Source organism: Solanum lycopersicum, chromosome 3 (genome assembly GCF_036512215.1).
Source record: "Solanum lycopersicum chromosome 3, SLM_r2.1".
In the NCBI taxonomy this organism is placed as follows: Eukaryota; Viridiplantae; Streptophyta; class Magnoliopsida; order Solanales; family Solanaceae; genus Solanum; species Solanum lycopersicum.
In genome coordinates, this window is record NC_090802.1 from 51659551 (window position 1) to 51683275 (window position 23725).

Sequence of the window (23725 nt, forward strand, 5' to 3'; positions counted from 1 at the left end):
GACAATTAATAGTGGACGGATATAGTAATAACTAGTCAATCTGTTTCAATTTATGTAACACTTTGAATTTCAAGATTCAAACAAGTTAATCTCCTATTTCTCTATAGTCTGTTTTAGATATTTTGTATAGTCAATTATTATGACTTATAGTACTTTATTATTGTTGCATCTTTAGTAAAGATTGATGTCTATACTTGCAAAATATTTATTTCCATCAACACTTATTTGGTTCAGTTTTATTATTATTATCATTTCAACAATAGTTAGATTTGTTTAGGCAATTGCTCAATGATAAAGAGATGAACCAATTACAATTGGCCAGTTTCTTTATAACGTGCGTAATTCTTTTGAAATTTTGTGCATTTTGCGTACCTAAATATCTTGAATATATTGGTTACTCTTATACGGATTACTTAGAATTCATCAACTTTGACATGTTGCTTTAAAGCAATCATAGTAGTAGAAAATGTAAGTTGATGAGATCGTATCAATGATAAAATTTTGTATGTACAAAGTTTGTGATTCTTGCACTGTTGTTGTTGACTTGTTGGAGTATATTTAAGCGTTAAAGAAAGAAATATTTCGTAAAAAATTCTATGGATACAATTAATTTGACAATGATATTATCATCATATTTTAAATATGATGTCATGTAAGTATTTTCAACACACGTTATTTGGATATTCAAGTGCTAACCAAGCAAACTTCTTGGATCGTGAAAAAAATCTCCAAGCAAGTCACTGGCTTAAGATAGATAAGCTCTGAGACTGAGATTATATCCATATCTCGAAGTTTTAAATATATACATATTGTAATATCTCGTAGTAATAAAAATTACACTTGTACTAAATATCGCCCCTTGAATCATCACTCCAACCCTCAGGTTTAGGATCAACAATATTGTATTATTTGATTTAATATATTTTTGCTTGCAAACACAAAATTAATGAAGAATTAGAATAACGTGGATAATTAATATGGCAAAGGCCCCATATTGGGTACCAAATTTGCTTAGCCCAGAATTTATTTATTAGAATAATAAGTTGAATTTGTTTGAAACAAAGAGTGTGTTTGGTACGAAGAAAAATATTTTTTAAAAAATGTTATTTAATTTTCTCATGTTTGGTTGGGATAAAAATTTTGAAAATTTGTTTTCAAATTAATTATTTTCCCCAAAACAAAGGATAATGACTTCCCTTCAAAAGTTAAGAAAACATTTCCAAAACTCTCTTCCACTTTTAAATTATTTTTTTTTTTTTTGAAAAAACAACAATTTAAAAAAAAAATCAGTTTTAAAAATTTATTTTTTTATCCGATCCCCAATCCCCACCCACCCACCACCGGCCAGCCCCCAACTCACATGAGATAATAAGACCAAAATCTATATATTTTTCAAAAAAATACCGGAATTATTAACAATGAACTCAATTCAAATATTTATATATCTTCACTAGATAACAGGGATAATAAATCTATACACACATACATAGTTCTTGCTGAATCTTCACTAGGTATATATTTCCCACTTCATACAAATGAATAAATCAAAATCGAACAGTTATCTTACGGATGTTTTTGTCTTAAATTACAGAACTTAGATACACCCACGACCTTCTTCGTGTCCCAAATCACCTCAGACATTTTAGAGTCAGGTGCCATATATTTATCCTTCATCTACCCAATACTGACAATTCAAAGTAAATCAAAAATGCCTTTTCCATCTCCACTCTCCCAAATCGTCGACCAATTCGACGGTGTTAATGGTGATGCCATTGGAACAACTCTTTCATCTTCCTTTTTGATTACTAATTCCTCTGTTTCTCCTCTCCCCCTTTTACTGCCTGATGACATCATCTCTGTTTTAGTCTCATCATTTTGTTGCTTAAAGTTTGCAACTTCGAGTGGGAAATTCAATATTGCTTTGCTTCCTCTAAGCTTAAACGCTGCCCTGTCATATGCCTTTGCCGCATCCACAGCAGTATCGAATGTTCCTAACCAAACTCGAGTCCCCTTTCTATTTGGGTCACGAATCTCCGCTGCAAACTTCCCCCATGGCCTCTGTCTAACTCCCCTGTAATGCTTCTTCTCACTCTCAACGTTCTCTACAACAACAACTGGCTTCGCGGGTATCGCAATGTTCAGAGATGGCTTCCGTTCTCTCAAGTTACTCTGTTTCGGGGAATTTGAACTGATAACATGTGGTTTTGCCTCAAATTCGAAAAAACCATCATACTCTGTTTTTGAGGTATGGTCAAGATTTGAAGTTTGAAAAGAGAAACAAGATTTAGAGCAGTAATATTCCATAAAAGTAACATCATCATCAAGAAGATGTTCCCTAATGGAATCAAGTGAAGTATAAATCTCTTGTGAAGAGCCCATTTTTCTTCCACTAATCAAACAAACTGTTGGAGAAGTCAACTATTTGTGTTAAAGCTTCAAAGTAGAAGAGAAAATTGAGTAGAAAAGAGAGTGTGTGGAGGATGGGTTATAAAGAGGAGAAATGAAGAGATGAGGTTTCTTACGAGACTTCTCAGGTGGAGAAACGAAGCATCCTCCGCCTTAATCCAAAATCTTAGTCCCTCTCATAGTTTATCTTTGTTAACAAATATCCGCATAATTAATTCTCACTTTATTAATACATGTATAACTTCAGGGCATTATTAATACATATATAACTTCCGGGGCATAGGATACCCTTAGTCAAAAAATTAAATCGTATTTATAAAAGATAATATTTTAAATGATTAAATAACACAAATTTGGACACCTTTTGAAAAACAATAAAAAATTTCTAGCTTAGTAATTTTAGTCGTTCAACTCCTACTCAGTTCTTTGCAACTTTCACTGGTTCAATTCCCGTTATTTGACTTTGATTATTTTCTTTTTATTAAAAATTTAAATAAAATTTAAAAGAATTATTAAATTTAAAGTTATTAAGAAAATCCTATTTATTTGTTCCATTAAGCTATTAAAAGTGAAAATACTTTATATAAATTCTCTTTAATATAACTTGTTTGATTCTATTATTTATTTTTCATTTTTTGTTGTTAGTCATCAGAGGTTTGTGAAATGTTGAACCATAAAAATGAATTCACTCTAAACTGAAATATATCTCTTTTTCTTTATTTCTTCACTTCCTATCAATAAACGTAATAATAAAGCTAAATATTATGTAGTTTGATTTTAAAATTTTGTGATACATTTTAATTTAAAAAATTAATCATGTTATGTAGTTTGCTTTACAAAATTTAAGTACACCCATTCTTTAAATTATTTTTAGGAGCTATGAGATTTTTGGACACCCTTCCTAAAATTACTGGTTGCGCCACTGTATAACTCTATTCAACTATCAAACATCATCCTAGGGATGTTTGTACTCGAGCGATATAAGAATAAATCTCGACAGAAGATTAGAGCCCGTTTGAATTGACTTAAAAGTCTAAGTCAGTTTTTAACTTCTGAAAGTGTTTATATACATCTTTAATTTAAGACTATAAAATTTATTTTTTTCTTAAATTTTAAATCGAATCAAAATCAGATAAATAATTTTTTTTCAAAAAAAAAAACTAAGAAGAAGGGATTAAATTATTTATTTACAAAATTCTCTTTCACTAATAGTGAAATAGTGAAAAAGAAATTTGAGGAAGAAATAATATTTTTAAACAACTAATGCATGCATTTAAAAGCATTGTAAATGTTGGGAATAAGCGGATAAACACAAAAATAATATGGTAAAAGTAATGGAAATAAAATGGGAAAATAATGAAACCAAAAGTTTTACGTGAAAAACCCTTCTAAATAAGGAAAAAATCATGGGTCAAGTGGAGCAACTGATATTACTATAGTAAGTAATTTTACACTGTGTAGTCACGAATAGAATACTCAAAGTGATTACTATACACTCAAAAGGAACAACACTCTTTTGTTTTCTACCTTACTAAAATATCGCTCACACTTTATTTTTCTTCACAGACTATTTTTCTTCTATAGTCTATGGAATACCTCACTTTGCTCTCCGATATGATTTTTCTCTCTAACTTTGTGTGTTCTACAAATGAGCAAAAATGCTCTAATTATAGAAGGATAAAATCATGCCTATGTCACCAATGACATTGATAAATATAGGAGAAAATCTTTCGTCAAAGTCATTACCCTTCCTTTGACCGGAATCCTTAACCAATCTAGCTTTGTACCTGGTCTTCAAGTTGTGTTCTTCAACTTTAACTTTGAACATCCACTTGTTCTTCAAAGCTCTCATGCCCTTGGGTAATTTTACCAACTCATAGGTGTGGTTCTCATGCAGAGAGTCCATCTAATCTTGCATGCTTCAATCCATTGATTCTTGTGCTCATCTTCCATAGCCTCTTCATAACATTCAGTTATCCCCCGTTAGTGAGTAACACATACTCATTGGGTGAATAACGAGAGAAAGAAAATCGTTGTCCTATGGCTTTCGAAGTGAAATATTTGATTCGTCCATAACTTCATGAGTAATAAGATCATCAATAACAATATCATTGTTATTATAAAAATCAATATGTTGATTCGATACATGATTCTGGGTGTCACCATAATTATCAAACCCAATAACATCATGCACACCTGTGTGAAGAACATCATCATGCTGAACTATACCATCAAACTTGAAAATTCTACCTTTTCCACTTTTTAAATATCTTCAATTGTTTGATTCTCCATGAAAATAGTATCACGACTTCTCACAAGTTTCTTTTCAATTGGATTATATAGCCTGTAATTAAATTCATCATGGCCATATCCAATGAAGATGCACTGCCTTTTCTTGGCATCTAACTTTGACCTCTCATCTTTTGGCACATGTACAAAAGCTTTCCATCCAAATACTCTCAAATGGTCATAGGAAACATCTTTTCCGTACCAAACACTATTTGGTACATCACTTTACAAAGCAACAGCTGGAGATAGATTAATAACATGTGCAATGTTCATTAAAGTCTCACCCTAAAATAAGTTCGACAACTTTTCTTCAGAAAGCAAACATCTAATCTTTCCATCAAGGTCTTGTTCATTCTCTCAACCAAACCATTAAGTTGAGGAGTCTTCTGGTTCTAATATCTTGATGCTTGCAGTATTCGTCAAATGGTCCACAATATTAACCACCATTATCAGTACGATTATATTTCAATTTCTTTCCAGTTTCTCTTTTAACTGAAGCCTGAAACTGCTTGAAGACACCTAACACTTGGTCTTTAGTCTTCAAGACATAGACCCAAAGTTTTCTCGAGCAATCATCAATGAAAGTGACAAAGTAGAGTTATCACGACCCAAAACGGGCCGCGACTGGCACCCACACTTATCCTATTATGTGAGCGAACCAACCAATCTAACCCCAATCATTTACCAATAATAACAGAAAATAATGCGGAAGGCTTAAACTCATTAATAAAAATCAATTATATAACTTCTAAAAACTCAACAACTATTATTATCCCCAAAATCTGGAAGTCATCATCACAAGAACATCTACTTCAATTTACTAAATCTAAGAGTATCTAAGAAGCTAAAATACGTAAACAGCTAGTCCATGCCGGAACTTCAAGGCATCAAGACATGAAGAGGAAGATCCAGTCCAAGCTAGAAGCATTATCTCACCCTGAAATCCGGAGTAATGAAGACTGGCTAGAGTTGCGGTTGAGTTGAAGATGACGACACGTTTGCTGCACTCCACAAATAATCAAAAGAAAACATACAAGTAGGGGTCAGTACAAAACACGGGTACTGAGTAGATATCATCGGCCAACTCAAAATAGAAAACAGTATATATCAGATAATATCATAAAATCAACTACTATACTCAACATGCGGCATTTACAATTACCATAACCCTTGGTCATAACACCAAGCTCATCAATGAGGACCCACGCCTCCCCATCATACTCATTTGGGATTTAGGTTCATTAAATTGAGAATATTAACATATTTCAAGATTCATTCTCTTTACTAATCCTGGTGTCGGAACGTGACACTCCGATCCTCATATACTATCCTGGTACCAGAACGTGGCACCCGATCCATATTCTATCCTTGTGTCGGAACGTGACACTCCGATCCTCATATACTATCCTGGTACCGGAACGTGGCACCCGATCCATATTCTATCCTGGTGTCGGAACGTGACACTCCGATTTTCATATACTATCCTGGTACCGGAACGTGGCACCCGATCCATATTCTATCCTGGTGTCGGAACGTGACACTCCGATCCTCATATACTATCCTGGTACCGGAACGTGGTACCCGATCCATATACTATCCTGGTGTCGGAACGTGACACTCCGATCCTCATATACTATCCTGGTACCGGAACGTGGCACCCGATCCATATACTATCCTGGTGTCGGAACGTGGCACCCGATCCCCTAATCTCACTACTTTCGTTCATCAAGCCTTCTTTTATACTAAGGCATCATCATTAACAAAGTAGATTAGGGTTTCTTTTTCAAGATTTAGGATTCAATAGCTTCATCATGCTTATTTCATCACAATTATATAATCACATTCATGCAAGCATACAATTAAGCATATAGAAGGGTTTACAATACTACCCATACATATCATTCGCTATTAAGAGTTTACTACGTATAGTATAAAAACCATAACCTACCTCCACCGAAGATTCGTGATCAAGCAAGCAATTTCCTCAAGATCCTTGCTTTGTGTTTTCCTCTTCTCGTTCGATCCTCTCTCTCTCTTTGTTCTTTCTATTTTCTTTATTCAAACCCTCTTTCTTTTACCCTAATTAGCATATAATTAAGAATAAAAGATGGCAATAATAACCCACTAATTTACTCAAGGTTACCTCTTTTAACCCCCAAGTAATTAGACTTATTAACATTAACCCACTAACTTTATAATTAAAGTAGGAATAGTCAAAAATGTCCCTTAAAACATTAAAGAAATCCAACTCAGCCTGGGATTACGCAGCCCGTGACGGGCCGTCGTGCCTGCGACGGTCCATCCTGCTGCTCCGTCACAAAGTTCAGAGACTCAATTCCCTTAAAGAGTCTGTGACGGTCCGTCCTGCCATTCCGTTACGAAGTTCAGAGAGTCAATTTCAGTACCCATTTTTCAGAATTTCTAAGTGTTTTGAAACGAGACCCCCTCGACGGTCCGTCGTGCCCATGATGGTCCGTCGTGGAATCCGTCGTCTTAGCCAGTTTTCCAGAAATAACATCTGTTGCTCAAAGCAACTAAACAGGTCGTTACAATAGATACCAATTTACCCATCGTTCGTCCTCGAACGATCATAAGAAGAAAAACAAGGGCGAAAAGAAGTACCTGAATCTGTAAACAACTGTGGGTATCTTTCTTGCATATCAGCGTCTTTCTCCCAAGTGGTTTCTTCAACGGGTCGATTCTTCCATTGAACTTTGATGGATGCAATCTCCCTTGACCTCAGCTTGCAAACTTCTCTATCTAAAATGGCAACAGGCTCCTCCTCATAAGACAAATTTTCATCAAGCAAAACTGAATCCCAACGAATGATGTAGTTTCCATCCCCATGGTATCTTTTCAACATAGACACGTGAAATACCGGATGCACTCTGGACAGCCCTGGAGGCAAGGCTAACTCATAAGCCACCTCCCCTACTCGCTTAAGTACTTCAAAGGGACCAATATACCTTGGGCTTAATTTACCCCTTTTACCAAAACGCATCACCCCTTTCATGGGTGAAACCTTCAGCAAGACTTGTTCTCCCTCCATGAACTCCAAGTCTCTAACCTTTCGATCTGCATATTCCTTTTGCCTACTTTGCGCCGCTAACAGCTTTTCTTGAATAGATTTCACTTTATCTAACGATTCTCTCAGAAGGTCGGTACCCCAAGGTCTAACCTCAAATGCATCAAACCACCCAATGGGAGACCTACATCTTCTCCCATATAGTGCCTCAATTGGGGCCATATCAATGCTTGAGTGATAGCTATTGTTGTAGGAGAACTCTGCTAAGGGTAAGAAGCTATCCCAATGACCACCAAATTCTATCACACATGCACGAAGCATATCCTCCAACACTTGAATCGTTCGCTCAGACTGACCATCGGTCTGAGGATGGAACGCAGTACTAAGGTCCAACCTAGTACCCAATTCCGCATGCAATGTTTTCCAAAACTTAGAAGTAAACTGCGTACCTCTATTTGATATGATGGAGAGTGGAACCCCATGCAACCGAATAATTTCTGAGATATAGATTTTAGCTAACTTCTCTGCATTGTAAGTCACCTTGAACGAAATGAAATGAGCAGACTTAGTTAACCTATCAACAATCACCCAAATAGAGTCATACTTACCCATTGTCTTTGGAAGACCAACCACGAAATCCATTGCAATCCTTTCCCACTTCCATTCAGGAATGGGCATTCTCTGAAGTATTCCTCCGGGCCTCTGGTGTTCATACTTTACTTGCTGACAGTTTGGACATTTGGCAATAAAATCAACAATATCACGCTTCATTCTACTCCACCAAAAGTGTTGCTTTAGGTCACGATACATCTTGGTTGCACCAGGATGTATAGAATACCTTGAACCATGAGCCTCTGTCAGAATAGTGTTGATCAAATCATCGACGCCGGGTACACATACCCTTCCCTTAATTCTCAAAACACCTTCCTCATCGATTTATGCTTCATTAGCCTCTCCTCGAAATACTTTATCTTGGATTCTGCTTAGTTTCTCATCCTCAAACTGTTTTCCCTTAATCTTGTCAAGAAAAGAAGATCTTGCCTCCACACAAGCCAACAATCCTCCCTTCTCATTTACTTCTAACCTCATCAAGTCGTTAGCCAGAGTCTGAACCTCTCTAGCCAATGGATGTCTAGAAACTTGCGAGTGAGCTAGACTTCCCATGCTCCCTGCCTTTCTACTTAAGGCGTCTGCCACAACATTATCCTTTCTCGAATGATACAAGATAGTGATGTCATAGTCCTTCAGTAGTTCCATCCATCTCCTCTGTCTCAAGTTCAAATCTTTCTGAGTAAAGACGTACTGTAGGTTACGATGATCCATGTAGACTTCACACTTAACCCCATATAAATAATGTCTCCATTGCTTTAAGGCAAACACTACCGCAGCCAATTCCAAATCATGGGTCGGATAATTACGTTCGTGCACCTTTAATTGCCTCGAAGCATAAGCAATTACGTTCTTCTCTTGCATTAGCACTGCACCCAAACCCAAATAGGATGCATCACAATAGACAATGAAATTCTTACCTTCCACTGGCAGGGGGATTGGTGCAGTAGTCAACAAGGTCTTGAGCTTCTGGAAGCTTTCTTCACATTCATCCGACCATACAAATGGAACATTCTGTTTAGTCAAGTTCATTAATTTGGAAGCAATGGAAGAGAATCCCTTGACAAATCGATGGTAGTAGCTAGCTAAACCGACAAAGCTCCTTATTTCTGACACATTAGTAGGTCTTACCCAATTCTTCACCGTCTCAATCTTAGAAGGATCCACCATCACCCCATCCTTAGAAACCACATGCCCCAAGAAGGACACTGCATCTAGCCAAAACTCACACTTGGAGAATTTGGCATAAAGCTTTTTCTCCCTCAACATTTCCTATACCATTCTCAAATACTCCTCATGTTCCTTCTTGCTCTTTGAGTATACCAAAATATCATCAATAAATATGATCACAAAGAGATCCAGATATGGCTTAAAAATCCCGTTCATCAAGCTCATGAAAGAAGCATGGGCATTCATAAGACCAAAAGACATTACTACAAATTCGTAATGCCCATACCTAGTTTGAAAAGCAGTCTTTGGCACATCCGTTGCCCGTATTTTCAATTGATGATAACCGGATCTCAAGTCAATCTTAGAGAAGACACAAGCACCTTGTAACTGATCGAACAAGTCATCATTGCGAGGAATGGGATACTTGTTCTTAATAGTTACCTTGTTCAACTGTCGGTAGTCTATGCACATCCGAAAACTCCCATCCTTCTTCTTCTCTTACTACTTCCTCAGTCGGTGGAGGAGTCACCGCCCTAGTATCAGATGGGCTAGATGCTCGTCCTCTTCCTCTAGAGGACGTCCTCCCACGACCTCTACCACGGCCTCTTGCCGCTACTCTTCCTCGAGCTACAGCCCCAGTGGCTGGCTCAGACGCTTCTTGTCTTGACGATGTTGGTGTTGGAGCAGTCGTTGCTCTAGTTTCTAACCATTTGCGAAATAGAGTGAAGATGGTCAGATACCAATTTGTATCACCTAGATACCAATTGGATCCAAGTAATAGCACGAAAGAAAGAAGGAATGGAATTTTCCTAAAGTCTTATAGCCTCTCAAAAAAAAGTAAAGGCGTCCCCCTACCGTTCCTTAAGACTCTACTAGACTCGTTCTTGTGTGATGAGACCAACGAACCTAATGCTCTGATACCAAGTTTGTCACGACCCAAATCGGGCCGCGATTGGCACCCACACTTATCCTATTATGTTAGCGAACCAACCAATCTAACCCCAATCATTTACCAATAATAACAGAAAATAATGCGGAAGGCTTAAACTCATTAATAAAATCAATTAAATAACTTCTAAAAACTCAACAACTATTATTATCCCCAAAATATGGAAGTCATCATCACAAGAACATCTACTTCAATTTACTAAATCTAAGAGTATCTAAGAAGTTAAAATACGTAAACAGCTAGTCCATGCCGGAACTTCAAGGCATCAAGACATGAAGAGGAAGATCCAGTCCAAGATAGAAGCATTATCTCACCCTGAAATCCAGAGTAATGAAGACTGGCTAGAGTTGCGGTTGAGTTGAAGATGACGGCACGTTTGCTGCACTCCACAAATAATCAAAAGAAAACATACAAGTAGAGGTCAGTACAAAACACGGGTACCGAGTAGATATCATCGGCCAACTAAAAATAGAAAACAGTATATATCAAATAATATCATAAAATCAACTACCATACTCAACATGCGGCATTTACAATTACCATAACCCTTGGTCATAACACCAAGCTCATCAAGGAGGACTCACGCCTCCCCATCATACTTATTTGGGATTTAGGTTCATTAAATTGAGAATATTAACATATTTCAAGATTCATTCTCTTTACTAATCCTGGTGTCGGAACGTGACACTCCGATCCTCATATACTATCCTAGTACCGGAACGTGGCACCCAATCCATATTTTATCCTGGTGTCGGAACGTGACACTTTGATCCTCATATACTATCCTGGTACCGGAACGTGGCACCTGATAGATATTCTATCCTGGTGTCGGAACGTGACACTCCGATCCTCATATACTATCCTGGTACTGGAACGTGGCACCCGATCCATATTCAATCCTGGTGTCGGAACGTGACACTCTGATCCTCATATACTATCCTGGTACTGGAACATGGCACCCGATCCATATACTATCCTGGTGTCGGAACGTGACACTCCGATCCTCATATACTATCCTGGTACCGGAACGTGGCACCCTATCCATATACTATCCTGGTGTCGGAACGTGGCACCCGATCCCCTAATCTCACTACTTTCGTTCATCAAGCCTTCTTTTATACTAAGGCATCATCATTAACAAAGTAGATTAGGGTTTCTTTTTCAAGATTTAGGATTCAATAGCTTCATCATGCTTATTTCATCACAATTATATAATCACATTCATGCAAGCATACAATTAAGCATATAGAAGGGTTTACAATACTACCCATACATATCATTCGCTATTAAGAGTTTACTATGTATAGTATAAAAATCATAACCTACCTCCACCGAAGATTCGTGATCAAGCAAGCAATTTCCTCAAGATCCTTGCTTTGTGTTTTCCTCTTCTCGTTCGATCCTCTCTCTCTTTGTTCTTTCTATTTTCTTTATTCAAACCCTCTTTCTTTTACCCTAATTAGCATATAATTAAGAATAAAAGATGGCAATAATAACCCACTAATTTACTCAAGGTTATCTCTTTTAACCCCCAAGTAATTAAACTTATTAACATTAACCCACTAACTTTATAATTAAAGCAAGAATAGTCAAAAACGTCCCTTAAAACATTAAAGAAATCCGACTCAGCCTGGGATTACGCAGCCCGTGACGGGCCGTCGTGCCTGCGACGGTCCGTCCTGCTGCTCCTTCACAGAGTTCAGAGACTCAATTCCCTTAAAGAGTCTGTGACGGTCCGTCCTGCCATTCCGTTACGAAGTTCAGAAAGTCGATTTCAGTACCCATTTTTCAGAATTTCTAAGTGTTTTGAAACGAGACCCCCTCGACGGTCCGTCGTGCCCATGACGGTCCATCGTGGGATCCGTCGTCTCAGCCAGTTTTCCAGAAATAGCATCTGTTGCTCAGAAAGACTAAACATGTTGTTACAAGAGTGCACCACAAATTGTCTTTGTCTTCATTGGACCACATAAATCAGAGTGCACCAACTCAAGCAACTCTGTCTTTGACGAAGGAGGGTAGGACTTAAACGAAACTCTATTTTGTTTACCAGCCAAGTAGTGCTTACACTTTCTAATTAGCACCTTTGAAATTTACAAAAAATTCTTCTTGGGTAGAATATTAACTCCTTTCTCCTTGATGTGGCTAAGCCTCTTGTGTCATAACGTTGAGGAGTTATCGCTCTAAATCGCATTCACCATATCAATACAAGCAGATGTCGTAGTCCACTAGACGTTTGTTACCACGAGCCACAACTAAGGATCCCTTAATGAGCTTCTATTTTCCATTACCATTGGTACTAACATATCCTTCATTATCTAAAACACCAACAGAAATTAGGTGCAAACGAACATCAGGAGCATATTTCGCATTATTTAAAACTAGTTTAGTTTCAACACTAGTTTCCAAACAAATTGTACCATCATCAACCTCCTTAGAAACAGTCTCATTACCCATACTCAAGGTTCCAAAATCACCAGGAGTATAGGAAGAGAAAAAATCCTTCCTTGATGTCACATGAGATGCGGCACCAGTGTCCACAATCCAGCTTGAGTCATCACAAGCAATGTTTATCATATTTACATCAAGAACGGTAACAAGATCTTCAGTGGTGACGGTGGCTAGGTAATTTTCATTACCATCTTATTTACTTTCCTCTTTGTTTTTGTTTTCCCTCTTCAACTTCCTGCAGAACTTCTTTGTGTGCCCTTTCATGCCACAGAGATAACACTCAATATTCTTAAGTCTGCCTCTGGATTTGCTCCTATTTTTTTCTTTATATTGAGAACCACGAGTTTTGTTTCTCCCCTTGGGGCCAGTTATCAGGACATCCGACGAAGAAGAACCTTGAGTTTTTCTTCTCATCTCTTCGTTTAAGATACTACTCTTGGCGGAATCCATAGAGATCACACCATCCGGAGCAGAATTTGAAAATGAAGTTTTAAATATTTCCCAAGAATCTGGTAGAGAACCAAGTAGAAGCAAGCCTTGAATTTTTTCATCAAATTTGATGCCCATAGCAGATAATTGGTTCATGATCCCATGAAAATTATTCAAATGGTCTGTCATCGGAGAACCATCATGATACTTAAACTCAACATCTGCTTTATTAAGAACATTTTGTTATTGCCAGTCTTCCGAGCATACAAACTTTCAAGATGCTTCCATAGGGTTCGAGCATGTATTTCTCCAGAAATATGGTTAAACACATTATCGTCGATCCATTGCCTAATGAATCCACAAATCTGTCTGTGCACCAGATTCCACTCTTCATCTGTTTTATTATCAGGATTTACAGTGATAAATACTTATTTGTAAAAGTTCTTGACATAAAGCAGATCTTCCATTTTCCCCTTCCAAGTGGCATAATTAACACCATCCAAAGTAACCATTCTACTTGTGTTGGCTTCCATTGTTTTTGCCCAAAAAATTATTGTTATCGTATATCAAAGTAAATCTTTTATGATGTGGAAGTTCAGAATGTGCTGCAACCACAGAACATATTCACATAAAACCTTGGCTCTGATACTAGTTTGTTGAGAAATTACGGACAAGCACAAAAATATATATGGTAAAAGTAATGAAAATAAAGTAGAAATATAATGACACCAAGAATTTCACGTGAAAAAACCCTTCTAAATAAGAGAAATAATCACGGGTCAAGAGGAGCAATTGATATTACTATAGTAAGTAATTTTACATTGTATAGTCACGAATACAATACTCAAAGTGACTACTATACATTTTATGTCATCTAATTTGCTATTGTAAGATTAAGATCAGATAAACTAGTCGAAGAATTTTTTTTTTTTTAAATTATAATTTTGTGATAATTTAATGTTTGAACTCAAAAATTCCTAGAATTCGTTTGTCCATTGAAATTTCAAATACAACTTGAAAATTCCACTATATGCATGTTTTTTAGTTTTTACATTAAATTTTATTTTTATAAATATGACTCTATTTAAATTATATTTCATGTTAAATTTATATTTTATGGTATTTTTTTTTTAGGAAAAGTACTCCAATATAGATTTGCTTGTATTTTCTGGTAAAGTAATCGAGGTAAATAATTTTAACTAGTTCTTTTTATAAAAATTGAAAGATATAAATTATATTTAGTAAAAGTATATTAAGATTTTGAATATTTTTACAAAAAAGTATAGACAAACATAGTTTTAGCTTCAACTTTAAAATATCAAATAAAATAAATAATATTTAATTTTCATAGCAAACGCCCGTCTAATATGTTAAAATATATGGAATGACTGGGTGGTCATCCACACTGATAACCTGGGATCGAATCGATACCCCCATCAATCGCTTCTCAATGTCTTCTGAGTCGAGTTTGTTGTGTAAAGCTTCACTAACGTTGTTTTTTATCCTTGTGTGATTTGCAAGCTATTAACACAATATGAAGTTTACTACGTGCTCACTCAAAGGACAAAGACTGTGACAGAAATTATAACACCGATTTAAAAAATATGTATTAAAATATGCTGAAGAGTGGTGCTTGGAACAAAGTGCTGATACATGCTATTTTGGTGGATGAGTCCAACGTCTTCCAACAACAATCCAATTTCCAGCTAGCTTCTATATTAATATTATCAACAAATATTTTACTGTTATACTTACTTGTAATTACGTGCATTTTAAGTAACTTGAATTGATTGTATAAATTCTTTTCACTCTGTTAGTTATTATATAATAGATAGATCTTAAACGTTTTATAGATTATTTATTGTTTATTATGGATAATGATATAAAATATAGTTTATTTGTAGAAAGATAAGTATTCTAAATTATCATTGCACATATATAATTTTATTTAACTCATTAAAATGACGCAATATGTAAACAGGAAGTCACTAGCAAACATTAAACATAGCACGTGAATTGACCTAAGGCAAAAAGGACCCCATCACTTGACTTTATTATTCCTTTCGAAATGTACTTTATCAATGGAATTGACACTTAGTAATATTTAACAAAATATAATAGAAATCATACATATAATTAACAATATGTAGCTATCGTGCACATCTTGTTTGTACGTAGAATTAATTCATAAAATTATAATGCTTTCAATTTATTCAAGTTCGAGCTTATTATTATCAGCACAGTTTAAACTATTGTTCATTAGAGTTTAGGCTAATATATAATTAAATTATTAATTAATTTTTTTGTTCATATTTTTTAAATTTTATTTAATATATAATTATGAAAAGTAACTAATTTTAGAAGATACTAAAAATGGTAGAAGAATATATAGAAAATTGAAACTTAATAAAAGTCGAACAAAGTTGAATTATAACTTATATTTTAATTCATTTTGATGAACTAATAACTTATATATTTATTAACTCAATTTATTTTGACTCGCTCACAGCGGTGAAACCCACCTATTTGTCACCTTTACTTGCATGCAACATCAACTCCATCAAGGCAATCAACTTGCAAAAGTTTGTTTCCTTTTACCAACAAGGGAATTATCCAGGTTGCTGCCTCTTGTCCTGTTACTAGTAGTAATAATTCTTTTATGGCTAATTTTGCGTATTTTATTTTTGTAATTTAAATTGCGGATGATATTTTTTATATTAGAAAAAAGAAAGAGCAATTTACAAAAATGACTACATTTATAAGGTTATTAAAGTTCAATAGCCATAAATATGTTATTTATTAGAAATGACTACATTTTATGTCAATTTCTAGTTACATGTTTGTATTAAAATTTATTTTATTTTTGTTATTATTATTATTTATACAATGCACTAAATAAGGTATGATATGTTACCATAACTTCCAAGTACCAACTATTTATTATGGTCCTAAATAACTGAAATTTCCATTATTAAATTACCATCTAATAATTACACATTGTATGCAAATATGATTGATTCACATAATACAAAAGGTTGTATTTATATTTCTAAATACAATATATTCACTAAATACTAATCATAAAGGTATTCATAAAATTTTGAATATAAAAGTTTATTCATGTCTTTTCTCATTGTATTTTTGCATATATTTTTATTTTTTATTTATTTATACACTAATACAGTTGTAATTACAATAGCTAAATAAGGAAAATGTATTACTTGTACAATTAGCATATGAATACTTTGATTCAAATTGGTATTTCTATTTATAAAACTTAAAGTATTAATATATCAATGATACAAGTATTTATAAAAATTTAATGTATTAATACATCAAACAAGGTAAAGTAGTACAATTTTAGAATATGAATACAACAATTTGAAAAATGGATACACTATTGTTAACCAAAAATATGAATACACCAATATATTATAATACGAATACGTTGTTGTTAAATAAGAAAATGGAAAAACAATAGAATGTCTATGTATCAAAGTGTGTAAGTATTCGACTATATAAAAAACTAAAAAAAACCAACAAAACGTCGATATATTTTTTGTAAAATTTTCTATAATACTTGAGGCTTGACGTTAACTTAGGTATTTATTTATAGTTAACTTAGGCTTGACGTTAACTATACTTGTATTGCCTAATCAAATTGGATAAATTACTTGTGTATCCAAATATAATATTTATATTCACAAATCATCATTTTATTAATATTACAATACAATTATCTATGTATATAAGTATTATTAAATATAGACATTTGACATTTGGTTGAACCACAAATATAAGTATAAATATACGTATAATGAATTGAACCACTAAAATCACTCCTACAATCATATAAAAGGAACTTGAATTGGAAGGAATTGTGGGGGTGGGGGGGATGGGGAGGGGGGGGGAATACAAAAAAATCTGTAATATAAGAAAATTGATGAAAGAGAAGGTATGAATACATAATTAATTATGAGTTTAATAATAATTTTTCTATTTATTAATTGTTAATATTAAATATAAAAAAAAATTGATTATTGATATACAATTAAATTTGTTGTTTATTGTACAGTTATAGTCATATAGCATAAAAAAAATTAAATTATAGCTATATTATTTAAATGTATATTAAAGTTTGTTATATTATGTAATTTTTCCAATAAGATCTACATTTATTAAAAATGATTTTAAAATATTCTTCTTCTATTTTCTTTTATTTAGAAATCTTTCATTTTTATTTTTAACTTAATAATATCCTCCTTGCATCATTTGATCTAAAAGTATATCCAACCCACATTTAATTTATTTCTTTTATTACTTCTAAAATATAATTTTTATTTATTCAAATTATTAATATTAGTTCATCCCAAAATATTTAAATTATTTTATTCTAACGTAAAGAATCTTCTACTGTGTTAAATAATCAAATTCTTCAATCATCAAATAAAAAGTAAAGTTGCGAAATATACACAACATAGAGACCATTTTATCATTAAAAATATCTTACTCAAAGAAGTAAAAAATCATTAATCTATATATCGTATTAGATCTCCACTGTATTCTCAATTATTTTATATTACAACTTTATAATTACTAAGTAATTTTTACCCCTAAAATTAAAACGATTGAAACAAGGGAAAAGGGTTAAAAATACCTCTCAACTTTGTTTTATTGGTTAATTATGCCCTTGTCGTTAAAACGGAGTTAGTTTTACCCCTATCGTCTGCAAACTTATCATTTATACCCTCCAAACTAACGATTTGTCCCAAATCAAACTTAAATTCCCAATTTCGACCCGAATTACCCATTTAAAATTCATTTAGGAAATTCTTTTCTAATCCAACCCATATAAAATCCGCCATCATTATAAACAAAATCGAATTTAATTTTCAATTTTCTCAATCTTGTTAAGTCAACAAAAATAAAAAAGAATGGATTTCTCCCTTGCTATTGGATATGTTATAGTTGCTGCTCCATATGTAATGTCTTCAAAACCATTATTAAAAGCTTCTAAGGGTATTAGTTGTTGAATTAGAGCTCAGAAACTTGAACCAACCATGGAAACTTCATAGTCATTAATGGAGCTTGGATATTGAGTTTAAAATTTGAAGGCGAAAATGGTCTGGTGGACCCTTGTACTTATATCAGTTTGTATTATGAACTCTTTTACTTATCTATTTGTCATCTGGACCCTTAGACTCAATAAAACACAATATATCGGACCCTTCTGACCATTGACCATGCTTATGGGGCTTTAAGATGGCTGAGTTGGCGAGAGTGTGTGATTTCACACTCCTTAAGGCTAGTGAGTTCTATATTCAATTTTAAAAATATTAATAAAAAAATAAAATAATACCAAAATTTAAAAAAAAAAAAAAAAAAGACCACATCTTCTTCACCATATTCCACCTTCAACACCAATTATTCCATGCCCAATTCTTTCTTTTTTCTTTCTATACTCTTGTAATCAGATCTTGGCATTGAAACCTTCTTGTCTCCATTGATTCGCCTCTAAAGGGAGAGGCCGATATTAGTGGTGCTCGTCAGAGAAAGTGCGACGGCGATGGCTAGGTTGGAGGATCTAGTTACAACATTGAAGAGATTTCGGCCAAATCTGGTGGTATGGCGTTGATGGACGACGGCGGCAGTGTCATGATGGTGTGGCAGCTACGGTCAGATTTGGCGGCGACGGCTAGATCTGGTGGTGTGGCGGTGGCATCTTCAAAATATTTTTTTCTTTAGCTATCAATACGGTGTCTTTTATTTAGTTTTTGCTTCTCATTTTTACAAATTTGTAACGTATAAATTTGATAATTTTGATGGTAAAAAATAATTATTAAATCAATATTTGGATATATTGAAATATTTTAATGGTGATAAAGTTTGCATTAATGGAGAAAAGAGGTTTATGAAGTTTCAAGTGATGAACAAAGTTTTACAAAAAATTATAACTGAAATTTATGAATGATGAAAACATAAAAAATAATGGTGATTTTTGTGATATAGGAAAGTGGTGATAATAGTGAAGATGATGATTGTAGTGCTGATATCTAATGTAAAAATTGAGACATGGTTAAAGAAGAATGAAAGAGGAAAGAAGTGAAAATAATTTTTTTTTCAATAAAAATAAATAATTAATGATGTGTCATTTAAAATCTGACGTGGATGACGACGTATCACTTTTATTGAGCGATTGAAGTTCACACAAAGCCAAGGATGTTTAAAATGTTGAGTTTCGTTGAGTCTAAGGGCTCAGTTGACAAATAGTTAAGTAAAAGGGTTCAGAGTACAAACGATGCACCAGACTATTCCGCTAAATTTTAAATTTCGAAAATCAATAACTTCAACTTCTTTCCCAAAACACACAAATCGACAACAGAACACCCATTTCTTCACAACTGAAATTACAGATCTGAATTTGTGTAATTAGAGGATTTCCCATCCAAAATTGCAGCAACATGAACATTTTAGTTTTTTTTTGTTGTTGTCGTTGTTTAATGGTGGAATTTGAACACCTCCATTTTTGCTATCGTGTGCGGCGGATTTGAAGAATCAGACCAGTGACTTTTGGGGAAGATGGTTATTGGATTATTTCAATAACAATATTGTTCTTATTTTTGTGCATGAACACAAGCTTGGCATGTCTTCATCCTCTGTTTTTTCTTCCAATAGTACTTCTTAAAAGTTCATTAATGGCTGAAAATTCATTTGTTCATTAGGAATTGAAATGGGTTTTGGTGAATTTATTACTTTCTTTTTATACATTTGGCATGTAAGACCAGATTAAACGGGTTATGGGTCGAATTTTATTGATAATTTATTTGAAATGAGTAATTCGGGTTAAAATTGAAAATTTGAGTTTGATTTGGGGCAAATCGTTAATTTCGATAGTAATAATGATAAGTGTGCAAACTGCAGGGGTAAAACTAACTTCGTTTTAACGGTAAGAATAATCAACCAATAAAACAAAGTTGAGGGGTATTTTTGATCATTTTCCCTTGAAATAATGCCTTTCAAAGACTTTTCCCTGATCTAGAAAGTAGAAAGCAAAACTTCAAACACTCGAAACAACTATTACAATTTTTTTTGTCAGTTTAAAAAAAATGATCTATTTATTTTTTGATAACATTTTAATTTCAGTTTTACACATAGCATGCTTAAGGTTGTAAGATTAAAGGACAAATTTATACATTTTACATAATTTTAAAATAGGACCCAAAAATTTAGAAGTCTTTTTTAGTTTCTTAACACTTCGTGGCCTAATCAAAGTAGATCATTATTTTTCTTAGGAAAAAGGGTCTGATATACCCCTCAACTTTGTCATTTAGAGCTGATATAGCCCTTGTTATGAAAGTAGCTCATATATACCCTACTTGTAAACAAATAGCTCACATATATCTTTTTCCTCTAACGGAAATGAAAAAAAAATAATTTTAATCTAAATTTTTATTAATTTTTTCTAAAAAATATAATCTCATATGAGTAAATTTAATCTTCGTCAAACATATTTTTTTTGACTTTTTTTTGTTTGAATGACTAATTTATAATTATTATTTTGATAATCAAATTTATTTATGTTTCACTAATATTCTTGTAAAACTTATTGTAGATGACCAAATTTTTTCTTCGAATACGAAATTAAATTACAATACACACAAAAAAAATAGTTTAATTTTTTTTCTTTAAACTAAGGAATGAAAGAAAAAAATAAAATAAGAATAAGAAACTCAAATAATTATAATAAAAGAAGTCAAAAAATAATTTATGGATGAAAAAAATTAAAATATACCTTGAACTTTGATAGTGAATCATATATACCCCTAAATAATTTTTTAAAAAAAATTAGAAGTAATAAATATAAATTTAAAACTAATTTTTTAACTTCCGTTTAAATGAAGTATGTATGTGAGCCCTTTTTTAACGGCAGAGATATATGTAAGCCGTTTGTATAATGGTAAGGACATATATGAGCTTTTATAAGAAGGAGTATATCAACTCTAAATGACAAAGTTGGGAGTATATCCAACCATTTTTCCCTTTTTCTTAACAAAAAGAGTATTAACTACTTGTAATAAAAAGTGCCTAGGTTTACAAGTTACTCTCGAATAAAAGAATCACATATACATAATCAAATCAAGAACCAAAGCAACAACCATTCCTTAGAAACATGTTGTGTTTCTTAAATCTCACGAAGCACTCCTCATAATGGATGTTATTTTCAAGAATAAATTTTGTATTTGTGCGAATAGCATCCAACATGATAACATCAATGTGGTGTATTCATATAATAATGGTGATAATCAATTTTTTTTTCTCATCTTCTTCCTCCAAAATTCATCAAAAGAAATTCAATCTAATTTGGATGAATTATAAAAATGAATGCATATGAATTGAACAATATAAGATTGATTGCGTATTTACATTAAATAACGCTTAATGAATGAAATTATTAAAGATAAAAGATCCAAAGAGACACATAATTATAATCCTAATTCACCTCAGACTTAGTCAGGTGCATATTCATCAAATACTTATAATCCAAAATTATATCATTACAAGCTGAGACAAGGGTGACAATGGTGGCACCTCAAAAATACCTGTTCCATCCCAAATCGTCGACCAATTTGACGGTGTTAATGGAGATGCCATTGGCACTACTCTTTCTTCTTGTAATTTTCTTTCTTTTTTGATTACCAATTCCTCTGTTTCTCCTCTCATTCTTTTACTGCCTGATGACTTCATCTCTGTTTTAGTCTCATCATTTTGTTGCTTAAAGTTTGCAACTTCGAGTGGGAAATTCAATATTGCTTTGCTTCCTCTAAGCTTAAACGCTGCCCTGTCATATGCCTTAGCTGCATCCACAGCAGTATCGAATGTTCCTAACCAAACTCGAGTCCCCTTTCTATTTGGGTCACGGATCTCCGCTGCAAACTTCCCCCATGGCCTCTGTCTAACTCCCCTGTAATGCTTCTTCTTCTCACTCTCAACATTCTCTACAACAACAATTGGCTTCGCGGGTATCGCAATGTTCAGAGATGGCTTCCGTTCTCTCAAGTTACTCTGTTTCGGAGAATTTGAACTGATAACATGTGGTTTTGCCTCAAATTTGAAAAAACCATCGTACTCTGTTTTTGAGGTATGATCAAGATTTGAAGTTTGAAAAGAGAAACAAGATTTAGAGCAGTAATATTCCATGAAAGCAACATCATCATCAAGAAGATGTTCCCTAATGGAATCAAGTGAAGTATAAATCTCTTGTGGAGAGCCCATTTTTCTTCCACTAATCAACCAAAGAGAATAATTTGTGTTGGAGAAGTCAACTATTTATGTTAACACTTCAAAGTTGAAGAGAAAATTGAGTGGAAAAGAGAGTGTGTGGAGGATGGGTTATAAAGAGGAGAAATGAAGAGATGAGGTTTCTTAGGAGGCTTCTCAGGTGGAGAGAGGAAGCATCCTCAGCCCTAATCCAAAATCTTAGTCCCTCGCATTATTTATCGGGAGTTAAAAAAAAAAAATCCGCTCTTGCGTCTCAAGTTCACGTTAGAGTTTCGGTTAAATTCAGATTGCTTATTCACTATTTGAGGGTGATCTTATCAACAAAATTTTCTTCATACTCAGGACTCGAATTCGAGATAACTGATTAAGGATGAAATATTTCCTCTAATACAGCACAACCCATGTTGATATTGGGTGTTTAAAATTAGTTTTGAATAGTTTTACTATTAAGTCAATTCTTCTTCTGTTTTAATATTTTGTTTCGACAAACAAATAGTTTAAATTTGATTGTGAAAATCTATATATTTGTTAACTAAATAAAAAATATATATTTTTTGATGTTATAATTCAACTCCAATTTCAATAAAAGAATGTTTTTTTTAAAAAAAAAAATTAATTTTTAATTTTTCACAAAATATGTTTAAAACTAAAGATGGACGACATTTACGTACATTGTTATAGTACATTTTAGGATCATGAAAATACTCGTCATAATTTTCTTTTTGAGCGTCAATTAAAATAAATTTTAACAATATTTTAAGAAGTATTTTTTTCATTGATATGAGAAAATTCAAATTCATACTATTTTTCCGTATTTTTTTTAATATCTGCATTTTTTGCTTCAAAATAACAAATTAATTTAATCTAAGTTAGTCTTGAAAATTAATCAAATTAATTTTTAAAATATAAAACGTGATAATTATTTTGAAATTTGGGAAATATTAAAATACATTTAAAGATTGCTGTTTCAAACAAAACAAAGTGATGAAATGTGCTATTTTGGTCATTTTGTTAGCTTATTGTAATTAATTTCTAAGTAATTTAATTGCATAAATTTATTTTCCACAATGTCAATTAATGCATATCTTATAACTTTTGAAAAAACATTTATACATAACTAT

General features: G+C 33.2%; 2 protein-coding genes across 2 annotated transcripts; both read right to left on the reverse strand.

The window, feature by feature from the left end:
- Window positions 1–1409: 1409 nt before the first annotated feature.
- On the reverse strand, window positions 1410–2598 carry ERF-B4 (ethylene response factor B.4). The gene has a single exon (XM_019212950.3). The coding sequence runs from the start codon at window positions 2377–2379 to the stop codon at window positions 1693–1695; it is 687 nt and encodes a 228-aa protein (XP_019068495.1). The 5' UTR covers window positions 2380–2598; the 3' UTR covers window positions 1410–1692.
- Window positions 2599–21714: 19116 nt separating this feature from the next.
- ERF-B5 (ethylene response factor B.5) lies at window positions 21715–22793 on the reverse strand. The gene has a single exon (XM_004235137.5). It carries the CDS (start codon window positions 22596–22598, stop codon window positions 21873–21875), a length of 726 nt encoding a protein of 241 aa, XP_004235185.1. The 5' UTR covers window positions 22599–22793; the 3' UTR covers window positions 21715–21872.
- Window positions 22794–23725: the final 932 nt, after the last annotated feature.